Source organism: Salvelinus fontinalis, chromosome 3 (assembly GCF_029448725.1).
Source record: "Salvelinus fontinalis isolate EN_2023a chromosome 3, ASM2944872v1, whole genome shotgun sequence".
In the NCBI taxonomy this organism is placed as follows: domain Eukaryota; kingdom Metazoa; phylum Chordata; class Actinopteri; order Salmoniformes; family Salmonidae; genus Salvelinus; species Salvelinus fontinalis.
The window spans coordinates 49,725,436-49,737,816 of NC_074667.1; the positions used below are offsets into that span (position 1 = coordinate 49,725,436).

General features: G+C 43.8%; 1 protein-coding gene across 1 annotated transcript in view; it reads right to left on the reverse strand.

The window, feature by feature from the left end:
- Window positions 1–7,403: 7,403 nt before the first annotated feature.
- The window catches only part of LOC129851040 (chemokine-like protein TAFA-4), a 47,711-nt gene continuing 42,733 nt past the window's right edge, over window positions 7,404–12,381 (reverse strand). Inside the window, exon 6 of the mRNA XM_055917206.1 lies at window positions 7,404–9,869. Coding sequence (XP_055773181.1) covers window positions 9,858–9,869 — 12 coding nt within the window. The 3' untranslated portion in view covers window positions 7,404–9,857. The remainder of the gene's footprint in view (window positions 9,870–12,381) is intronic.

Consider the following 12,381-nt stretch of genomic DNA (forward strand, 5'->3'; position numbering starts at 1 on the left):
GGATAAATAATAAGCAGTAGCAGCAGCATATGTGATGAGTCAAAAGAGTTAGTACAAAATAGGGTCAATGCAGATAGTCCGGGAAGCTACACTGAACAAAAATATAAACATAACATGCAACAATGTCAAAGGTTTGACTGAGTTACAGTTCATATAAGGAAATCAGTCAATATAACTCAATTCATTAGAAATGTATGGATTTCACGTGACTGGGATATAGATAAGCATCTGTTCACAGATACCTTAAAAAAAAGGAGGGAAGTGGATCAGGAAACGTCAGTATCAGGTGTGACTACCATTTGCCTCATGTGGCTCGACACATCTCCTTCGCATAGAGTTTCTCAGACTGTTGATTGTGGCCTGTGGAATGTGGAATATTTTCCCACTCCTCTTCAATGGCTGAGAAAAATTGATGGATGTTGGCGGGAACTTGAACAAGTTGTCATACACATCCATGCAAAGCATCCCAAACATGCTCAATGGTTGCCATGTCTGGTGAGTATGTAGGCCATGGAAAAACTGGGACATTTTCAGCATTAAGGTATTGTGTACATATTACCATGCTCAAACATGAGGATATGGCGGTGGATGAATGGCACAACAATTGGCCTCTCATCACGGTATCTCTGTTCATTCAAATTGCCATCGATAAAATGCAATTGTGCTCATTGTCCGTAGCTTATGCCTGCCCATACCATAACCCCACCACCACTACGGGGCATTCTGATCACAACGTTGACATCAGCAAACCGCTCACCCACACAACATCACACACGCTGTCTGCCATCTGCCCGGTACAGTTGAAACCGGAATTAATCCGTGAAGAGCGCACTTGTCCATACTGCCAGTGGCCATCGAAGGGGAGCAGTTGCCCACTGAAGTTGGTTACGACGCCAAACTGCAGTCAGGTCAAGACCCTGGTGAGGACGACGAGCACGCAGATGAGTTTCCCTGAGATAGTTTCTGATAGTTTGTGCAGACATTCTTTGGTTGTGCAAACCCACAGTTTTATCATCTGTCTGGGTGGCTGTTCTCAGAAGATCCCACAGGTGAAGAAGCCGGATGTGGAGTTCCTGGGCTGGCGTGGATACACGTGGCAACAGTTATGAGGCCAGTTGGACGTACTGACAAATTCTCTAAAATGACATTGGAGGTGGCTTATGGTAGAGAAATCAACATTAAATTATCTGGCAACAGCTCTGGTGGACATTCCTGCAGTCAGCATGCCAATTGCATGCTCCCTCAAAACTTTGACATTGTGTTGTGTGACAAAACTGCACATTTACAGTGGCCTTTTATTGTCCCCAGCACAAGGTGCATGATGCTGTTTAGCTTCTTGATATGCCACAGCTGTCAGGTAGATGGATTATCTGAACAAAGGAGAAATGCTCACTAACAGAGATGTAAACAAATTTGGACACAACATTTTAGAGAAATAAGCTTTTTGTGCATATGGAACATTTTTGGGATCTTTAATTTCAGCTCATGACACATGGGACCAATACTTTACATGTTGCGTTTAAATGTTGTGTTCAATGTTTATGGTAAACTATTTAGCAGACTTATGGCTTGGGGGTAGAAGCTGTTCATGGTCCTGTTGGTTGCAGACTTGTTGCATCGGTACAGCTTGCCGTGCAGTGGCAGAGAGAATAGTTGAGGGAAAAGTTGTTGTCCTGGCACCTCCTCCCTATAGGTTGTTTCATCGTCGTTGTTGATCTGGCCTACCACCATTGTGTCGTCAGCAAACTTAATGATGGCGTTGGAATCGTACACAGTCGTGGGTGAACAGGGAGTACAGGAGGGGACTAAGCAACCACCCCTAAGGGGACCCGTGTTGAGGGTCAGCATGGCAGATGTGTTGTTGCCTACCCTCACCACCTGGGCGCAGCCTGTCAGGAAGTTCAGGATCCAGTTGCAGAGTGAGCTGTTCATTCCCAGGGTCCTGAGCTTAGTGATGAGCTCGGAGGGCACTATGGTGTTGAACGTCCCGCTGTAGTCAATGAAAAGCATTCGCTTTTAGTTGTTCCTCCCACCTCTTTTAGTTGTGCAGGTGGGAGAGAGCAGTGTGGAGTGCAATAGAGATTGCGTCATATGTGGATCTGTTGGGGTGGAATGCGAATTGGAGTGGGTCCACAGTGTCTGAGGAACACAATTTATTTCCAGTGACTGCACATTCGCCAATTGCAGTCTATTTGTTTGCCGATGTAATCTCATTATGAGGCTGCCTCGCCTGCCTCTTTTTCGCCGCCGCTTCCTTTTCAAGTCCCGGGATTAGGTCCTGGTCCAGAGGAAGCAGAACGTCTAGAGCTGCTATCTCGTTGAAGTAAAAATCTTCATCCAAATCGAGGTTACTGATTGCTGTTCTGATGCAGAGACATTGTGTACAAAAAAGTTAAGATCAGCATAATAAAACACAGAAAATATCAGAATTAAAATTCACACGCACACAGCCTTATCATACCCCATCTGAATGACAAATCACTTACATTACCTGCTTAGTTTTATTCTCTGTATCCCTGCCTGGCACACACAAACATCACTGTAATAACAAATGCCTCTCTGGCTGCCTAAATCGTGTGGGAGACGCTGGCAGTGGCCAGTTAATGTTCGCGTAGCTCCTTTTGCCCTTATCCGCCACACACGCCCGCTGCAGGGTTCCGATTTATCGGTGCTAGTCACATTGGCAACTCCTCTGGCAGCACCACTGCTCCCAGGCTCTGGCCATGCTAATGTAGCAGGCTGCTCCAACAATGGCCCAGGTCAATGGAGCCTCCAGTCGCTAATTCTTTGCAGAGATGACAGAGTTTAAAGATGCAACAGCTAGAAGCTCTGGGAGCAGACAGAGAGTGGAAAGGAACTTAGTGAATCCCCAGTAATTTCACCAACAATATCAAATCAAATTGTATTAGTCACAGTGTGAAGTGCAATAGAGATTGCATAATCTATGGATCTGTTAGGGTGGTATGCAAATTGTAGTGGGTCTAGAGTTTCTGGGACAATGGTGTTGATGTGAGCCATGACCAGCCTTTCAAAGCACTTCATGGCTACAGATGTGAGAGCTACGGGTTGGTAGTCATTTAGGCAGGTTACCTTAGTGTTTTTGGGCACAGGGACTATGGTGGTCTGCTTAAAACATGTTGGTATTACAGATTTGGACAGGGAGAGGTCGAAAATGTCAGTGAAGACACTTGGCAGTTGGTCAGCGCATGCTCGCAGTACACGTTCTGGTAATCCGTCTGGCCCTGCGGCCGTGTGAATGTTGACTTGTTAACAGGTATTACTCACATCGGCTGCGGAGAGCGTGATCATAGAGTTGTCCGGATCAGCTGGTACTCTCATGCATGTTTCAGTGTTATTTGCCTCGAAGCAAGCATAGAAGTAGTTTAGCTCGTCTGGTAGGCTTCTGTCACTGGGCAGCTTTCGGCTGTGCTTCCCTTTGTAGTCTGTAATGGATTGAAAGCCCTGCCACATCCGACGAGTGTCGGAGCCGGTGTAGTACAATTCGATCTTCGTCCTGTATTGACGCTTTGCCTGTTTGATGGTTCGTCGGAGGGCATAGCGGGATTTCTTGTAAGCTTCCAGGTTAGAGTCCCGCTCCCTGAAAGCGGCAGCTCTAGCCTTTAGCTCAGTCCGGATGTTGCCTGTAATCCATGGCTTCTGGTTGGGGTATGTACATATGGTCAACATGGGGACAACGTCATCGATGCACTTATTAATGAAGCCAATGACTGATGTGGTGTATTCCTCAATGCCATCGGATGAATCCTGGAGCATATTCCAGTCAGTGCTAGCAAAACAATCCTGTAGCTTAGCATCTGCTTCATCTGACCACTTTTTTATTGACCGAGACACTGGTGCTTCTTGGTTTAGTTTTTGCTTGAAAGCAGGAATCAGGAGGATATAATTATGGTCAGATTTGCCAAATGGAGAGCGGGGGAGAGCTTCGTATGCATCTCTGTGTGTGGAGTAAAGGTGGTTTAGAATTATTTTCCCTCTGGTTGCACATGTTACATGCTGATAGAAATTTGGTTAAACGGATTTAAGTTTCTCTGCATTAAAGTCCCCGGCCACTAAGAGCGCCTCCTCTGGATGAGCGTTTTCCTGTTTGCTTATGGCAGAATACAGCTCATTGGGTGCGGTTTTAGTGGCAGCATCGGTCTGTGGTGGTATGTAGACAGCTACGAAAATACAGATGAAAACTCTCTAGGTAGATAGTGTGGTCTACAGCTTTTCATGAGATACTCTACCTCAGGTGTGCAAAACCTTGAGACTTCCTTAGATATCGTGCACCAGCTGTTGTTTACAAATATGCATAGTCCGCCCCCCCTTGTCTTACCAGACGCCACTGTTCTATCCTGCCGATACAGCATAGAACCAGCCAGCTGTATGTTGATAATGTCGTCGTTCAGCCATGACTTCATGAAGCATGAGATATTACAGTTTTTAATGTCCCGTTGGTAGTTCAATCTTCCTCATAGGTTGTTGGTTTTATTTTCCAATGATTGCATGTTAGCTAGTAAAATGGAAGGCAGTGGGGGTTTATTCTCAGAAGACAGCCCGACCTCCGTCCTCTTTTTCTCCGTCTTCTCTTCACACAAATGACAGGGATTTGGGCATGTTCCCGGGAAAGCAGTATGTCCTTCACATCGGGCTCGCCGGACTCGTTAAAGGAAACAAAAGCTTCTGCCAGTTCGCGGTGAGTGATCGCTGTTCTGATGTCCAGAAGTTATTTTCGGTCATAAGAGACGGTAGCAGCAACATCATGTACAGAATAAGTTAAAACAAAAAAGGTATAAACAATGCAAAAAAACAAACAAAAAAACACAGTTGGTTAGGAGCACGTAAAACGTCAGCCATTTTCTCTGGCGCCATGATACAATATCAGCCCCACACCGGCCACACCGGCCCTGCAAATTAATCATTAAAGCTCCTGATTGTTTGATTGATCGTTTGATTGAATTCAAATGTCCTGTGTTGTTGGATTTGTTGTTTAAGACAGTGTGACTAATATAATTCATGATCACGCCATCACCTGAAGGCTAACAGAGTGGGTTAGCCAATAAGATCATGTCATACTATCATAATATGTCCCTCAGGGAAATGTAGTTACATTACATGAATGAACCACTCTCTCATTTAAAGAAACACATATGATGAATAATGCATTGGGAATGGGGTTGGAAATAGCACGGTCATTGCTCTACAAAGTCTGTTTGAATGAATGTCACGATACTCACTGTTATACAGTATGTGATACTGGTCCCTTGTGATACTGGTCTCTACATTATACAAAGTAAAATGCTAGAAAGGTTTGTTGTCCATCCATGATAATCCCATTTCAGAGAGCTGAGCTGAATAGTCACGTACATTTCACTGCCTATGACAGAATCAGTTGTTCATCAGAAGATTACCATTCTCACTGAACATGAATACGCCCCCCATTTCCAGGATATGGCCGGAGGGTAATACAAATTGGACTTGACAATAGATGAGTGAAAAGCCAAAGTAGCTGTGTTTCCTGGGTTGATTTTCCCCCTCAGGTTGTGATTGTGTAAACTGCCGGGGAGTGTGATGATGGACCGGAGGAGCCGCACAGTTTGCCAATGCAAGTGGACTCTCGGGATCCACTGAGCTTAGAAAATAAACAATAGGATACTTAAAATACACCTCACCTCTCTCTCTCTCTCTCTCTCTCGCTCTCTCACCCACTTTATCATTCTCCAATGGTCCCTCTCACTAACTCCAATTACTCGCAACCTCCATGTCACACATATCTCCGACTCTTTCACACTCCCTCCATTCTGTCTGTCCTCATTTTAGTATCAATCTCTCTCTCTCCCTCCTGCTTTTTCTCTCTATCACTTCTTCTCTCATTAGCACATTAATATGTAGTTAGTCCTGTCCTCAGGGCCACCAACTTCATAAGCTACCCAGAGATGAAAGGGACCAATCGCCATGGGCCATTTATCCACCAATCAAACATTCAGGCCAGATACCTGCAGACAGAGAGACACACCCCCTCCCAGGGACACCTTATTAGTACCTGTATAACAGAATATTACATATGGAATATGACAAAAACAAAAACCCTTTCTTTTATAGTATGACAAGGCATTTTTTTTTACTATTAAATGTCTTATCATGTAGTCCCAGTGTACGTCCTACAGTAAAAGAGAGGCGACTCTCGATAACCCACCTGAATGTATAAAGGTTATTGAATGGGGCCAATGCTGCTGCCGTTCCACTCTCATCCTGCACAGGCTAGTGTTCAGGTGATGGCTGTTGGCTTAAAGGAGGGCAGAGTTCCTCTATTTCCTGCAGGGTTGTCTCTTCTCCACAGCAGTGGTAATTGTATACATGTTGTGCTGTGCAGTTTCTCAGTGAAATAATGGTGAACTGAGATGGGCTGTCTCATCTCTTCCTTTCCAAAGCCTGACTGGAGATGCAGTGTCAGGCTCTGGCCACCAGGGAGCAGCGCCGCGCAAATTGTCCTCAAATATTGATTCTGTTGCAGAGAAGTGCAGGACGGTGCATGGCTCATATACAGCCCATAGCCCACTAAACCTCCCTCCAGAGAGCAGGAGAGAGGAAGAGAGAGAGAATGAGGGGGAGGGAGGCGGGAAAGCGAGCCATCGTCTGGCTTACTTTTGCACAGTAGACATACAGTATGTTTTGTGTGTGTGTGTGTGTGTGTGTGTGTGTGTGTGTGTGTGTGTGTGTGTGTGTGTGTGTGTGTGTGTGTGTGTGTGTGTGTGTGTGTGTGTGTTTGTGTGTGTGTGTGTGTGTGTGTGTGTGTGTGTGTGTGTGTGTGTGTGTGTGTGTGTGTGTGTGTGTGTGTGTGTGTGTGTGTGTGTGTGTGTGTGTGTTGACTTTAAATGGACCATTGGAGTTGAGAGAGAGGGCAGAGAGAGTGTGGCATTGCGACAATAAGGGCCCTTACACATTAGAGCCTTAAAATACATGTCAGTGGTCCTGAGAGGGGGCTAGTGCTATCCAGGCCTGGGTAATGAGAGAGTGGAGCTGCCACTAGCCATGCTGTCCCCAGCTCCCTTTGGCCTAGGGCTTAGCATTGGAAATGCACCATCTCAGATAGATTTATCATATCTCTCAAAGCAGCCAGTCTGAAGGGCCTCGCCTCTCACCCTGAGAAGGAGAGAGAGAGAAAGAGAGAGAGAGAGAGAGAGAGAGAGAGAGAGAGAGATGTACAGGGCACCATTATGCTAAACACACAGTTATGATAGAGGCCTGTGGGGGAAAAACATGTTGGATGAAAATGCAAGCCAACAGCGGACTGTAAAATAAAGCATTATCATAGATATTGTTCAAAATGTGGATGGACTGAAGGGTTAGTTATTAAAAACATGTTGTTTCCTTGTCAAACTGAAACACAACACAAGCAGAAGCATGTTTTAATGGTTTATGGGTGCTCTATTTTACAGTTTACATAAGAGATGTCAAGGGTATCATTGACTTTCAGTTTTCAAATGTTTCTGGACAGAACTAGAGACATGGGAAGCACGTGTTGCTAGTCCACAGTTAGTGACAAGCACTATAAAAGGCTCTTTAGGGTTAGTTAAATCAAATTACACGTTTCATTTATTTTATGGATAACTAGAAAGTAACATTCTGATCTAGAGAGTCGGTGACCAATTGATGTCTAGATTACTAGCTTCTTCTCAATGAATTAAAGTATAGGTTGCTATCAATATTAGGTCACAATAAAGGGAGCAGAATGTTCGATTTGGACTGCTGGGGGCGCAAGGAGACGCCAGCTCCGCTAAAACCATTGACAATCGCATGCCGTTTTCAAGGGATTGTTAAATAAATGTTAACTCTTTGGTTGTAATATCATCACCTCTTGAAGAACATAGTCAGAACTACAAATGTTTGATTATTCCATGCAAAACAATTGCGCACATTTAGCTCTCGATCGACAAAATTATACAGCAATAACTGCATGCTTTTCATTGATCATGTCCTTTCAAATAGCCAACATGAGAGTATCCTTACGATGTCCCTCAATATTGGCCAACATTAATTGGATATTTGAGTGATATAAAAGTGAACTATACCTGACAATTCTGAGTGGTTTAGGTTAATTTCCCGTCCTTTGTGGGTTCCACGTTTTCCGATGTACTGTTAGCTGATAATGTTAACTTTGCAAGCTACCGGTAGAAACTTTGTGCAGTTTGTTAAACATAATGTTAAGTACACCTAATGTACCTTTTCCTCCAACCAACGTAGGCATACCTAGCGAAGTTAGCTAACATTATCCCCTCTTCAACATTGTTTTTATCACAATTGCGGCTGACAGACATGATAGGCTACATTGATTGATGAACCACATCAAATTGGCTAGCTAGCTAATAACAGATCATGTCAATATGGCTGTTTAACAAGCTACATTTCAGGGGATAAACTAGATGGCTAGCTATATCCAAATATTGTTTGATTTGCATGCCATCTATTATTGTGATGGCAGTAACGTAAGTCCGACCAACAATTTTACCAGGACGATGTCAAGCTCTTTCCAAACGCCTAATCTCTGACGAGGCAAGCTAAAGTGACATATTGTTTGCTTTGCTAGCTAGTTATTTTCCAAATTGATAGACTACTCTGATGTTAGATCTAAATGTGGAATCATTGGAAATGTGTAGTTGTGACTATGCTCTTCAGGAGGTGATGATATTTAAACCAAATTGTTCTCACATTTATTTAACAATCCCTTGAAAACAGCACATAGCCAAATCGAACACTCTGCACCGTATTGTGACGTTTTATTGATAACAACCTATAGAGTTAAATATGTTCAAAGTTAACTATCCCTTCAATCTGAGCCATGGATTAACTTGTATTATAATAAGCAAATCTACCAGGGAGAAGGGCAGTGGCATTTCTACTTCAACATCAGAGGCAGAACTCTTACAAAATATCTTCCTCTCTTTAATTCCATGTGACATCTACAGCAAAAGACGAGAAATAACTAGAAAAACAAAACATTCCGAAAACGGTTTTCAACTAGTGCAAATATCTTACATGAATTTTTTATATGTTATGATCCTACTTAGCAATCCTAATTAGAACTGCAAAATTACTCTCAGAAAACATCTCCATGGTAGTGACTTGACCCACAAGAGTAATTTGACAATAATGTGCAATTCACAAGTGATGAGCTCCACCCCCCTCCCAGCTCATGAATAGAAAGTAATCCTGATAGAGCAACAAGACCCCACTCTCTAGTCGGAGTAATTCAGGATCCAGTCCAACAACCCTAGAATCACACTCTAACACAGTCTTTCTGCAGCTCTGGCGGCAACACATGTCCACAAATGCTTAGTCAAAACAGCCATCCATTACAACTCCTCAGACACTGTTCAAACCACCTCTCTTTGGATCTCCCCATCTCTATTAACAGGCAAAAGTCTTCCGACATGGTCTTCTCGAAAGTCTTCAGACGTAGTCTTTATTGACCATAAAGTATGCCCCCTGGGTATCCATAAAGTATGCCCCCTGGGTATCCATAAAGTATGCCCCCTGGGTATCCATGAAGTATACCCCCTGGGTATCCATAAAGTATGCCCCCTGGGTATCCATAAAGTATGCCCCCTGGGTATCCATAAATTCAGTAGTCCATAGTTGTTTTGGGCTGTACGTGTGACACTTTACCTCAGTGTCTCTGTCAATCAGAGTGTGTTCTTAATGTTCTGTAGTTTTTGTCACACCTGGTATGATGGGATGACTAACAGTCTTCCCTTCATCGTCAGTCTAAGTGTCTCAGTTATGATTGCCATCCTTTCTTTACATATGGAGTTAACAGTTGAGAGACTTGGTGATGTCACTGCTCAGCGATTCTCTTGCTATCGTGTGACCTAGAAAAGAGAAAGCAAAGCACAGTAGATAAGAGAGTTGAACCAATGACACAGAAACAATTATCTTTGAGTGACAGAGCATGCACCTCTACAATATAAAACCTCTGACAGCCCCTCCCACCGCTCACATGATGTTAGAGGGAACTGACATCCATGAACCAGTGTATTTCCACTGTTAGTGATATCCTTCATTCTACAAGACCATCAGAGCTAGACGCCCTCAGGCATCTACACCCCTGCAACGTGGGAGTGAGAGAGACAGACAGAAAAGAGAGTCTGCGTCACACAGAGGAACGCAGAGATAGACAGAGAGAGGGAAAGAAGGTCACAGAGAGACGGAGGGAGAGAAAGAGGGAGACAGTCGCTGGAAGGAAGAGCTGTTGCCGTGGCGTCGGCTTCGTTACAGAAATCTCCTGTGACATCTGCCACCAAGTCTCTTAGTAACTGTGCTCCTATTCCACATTGAGCAAATGCAGAATGAATTTCCACTGATGCAGCACGGTTCTTCCTCGCCCTCCCTCCCCTCTTCTTAATAGCTGATTGGTTAGACAGTCAGAGAGAGAGAGAGAGAGAAAGCGATAGAGGCTGGTGATGACTTTACCTATCAGTTTTTCAGCGGTTCAAAGGCCCAGGGTCATTCATTCTAACGGTAGTCTCTTAGCGGCCATTCATCCCTCCGTCTTTCCCCTCACCAATATAATTAGGACTCTTAAATTGAAAGCCTCCATGGAACCCCTAGACATAATGCTTTCTAATGAATGCGACAGATGTTCCGCTGTTATTCCGTCTCTCTGAGCAATTACTCTTATGGTGCCTGTATGCTCCCCACAAATATTTTTCTTTTTATATTTCACCTGTGAGTAAACCACACCTGCTCCATCCCACAACACACAGACCCACACCACGTCTGTCAGTCAGTCCCGCAAATTAACTTTAACACATCAACAGATTAGAAAGACTGTGAAGGATCTTCATTCAAATCAATTTATCTCATATGAACAGCAATGATTACCATACTGCTTGTCAGGTTTACCGTTACAGTGTGTACATACAGTATGTGCAGCTTTGTTTTCTCTCTGCCATTCATTTTCCATCCCTCTTGTCACATCTTTACAGACGATTAACAAACAATGCTCACTTGGTGCTCCACAGACGATTGGTTAATTTCTTCCATAGTCTTCCTGTTTATGAAACATAAAGTGGGTCTTTTTGTGGTTATTTCTGATCAAACCATTCTGTGTTTAGAGGATTAGCCTAATACACTACCGTACCTACACTTCTGCCCCAACTTTGCCATCTTTTAAAAAAAAGAAGGAATATCAGTGTAAGCTTCCTCACCTTGATAGTTTCTTTACGAAACATTCATTGAGACAAAATGCTGTATGGGAGAAAAGGGTGTCAATTGAAAGGACAACTGTCATGACTTCTACCGAAGGTAGCTCCTCTCCCTGTTCGGGCGGCGCTCGGCAGTCGGCGTTGCCGGTCTACTAGCCACCACCGATCCTTTTTCCTTTTCTGTTTGTTTTGTCTTTGGTTCTTTTTCACACCTGGTTTCATTTGCCTTAATTTCTGTGAGTATAACTGTAACCTGTTGCCTGCCTAAGTTTGTGCGGGATTAGTATTTTATTGTGACGTGCTCGATTAGATTATACCGTTATTTGTTTTCAATGATTCTTAAGTGTAATCGTGTCGGAACTTTGTTTGTTCCTCCGTGCGTTTGTACGGGTACTCTGTTGTCGAGGGCGTTGTACCTTTTCGATTGTACCATTCCTGTGTTGGTGGACTTTCTTATTAAAACACGCTTCTCAGACATCCCTGCTCTCCTGCGCCTGACTCCTACACCTACCACCTAGACGCACCTTATCACAACATCAAACTTTACCCAAGCTGGAGAATGTGATAGAACTGTCAGACATTTCCTAAGTACTTTGTGGACTTCATGGGTTCCTCAAGGGACACTTTCTGCTGTAAATAGGATGTTTTCTTTTGTTGTTGATTTCAGACTGCATATTGATGAACCGCCCCCACGGAAATCTAATTAGCATAATAACAACATCCCCTTCAAAATCCGTCAGTTTAAGCTAGAGATATCTGTTCTTAGCATGGGCTGCTTCCCAATATATCGTATCCACCGGTCACCCTTCCTCTGCGGTAGAAGGTGGTAGAGCTAAAGCAGTGTTTGTCAGACCATGAGACATCCCGGAAATCGGACAAAAATGTCTGTAGCATCCTAACGGTACGACCTGCAAAGTATTATAACTCCTTTTGGAAAGATAAGACTCTCACAAACATCATGGACTTTTCTCCCACAAGCGTCACGGGACTTGTCTGAAGTTGGTACAGCCGATCTGTCACCTTATGTCTGTAGCATCCAAAACATGGAATGGTGGGTCTCTCATGATCACGTACATGTAAGTTATTTTGCTCTAGGATGGCCACTAGCCTCACAAGACTAGTCTAAAGGTAGCTGGGTACCGGTTACATGTTTTTATGGAAGTATATATGGAGATAG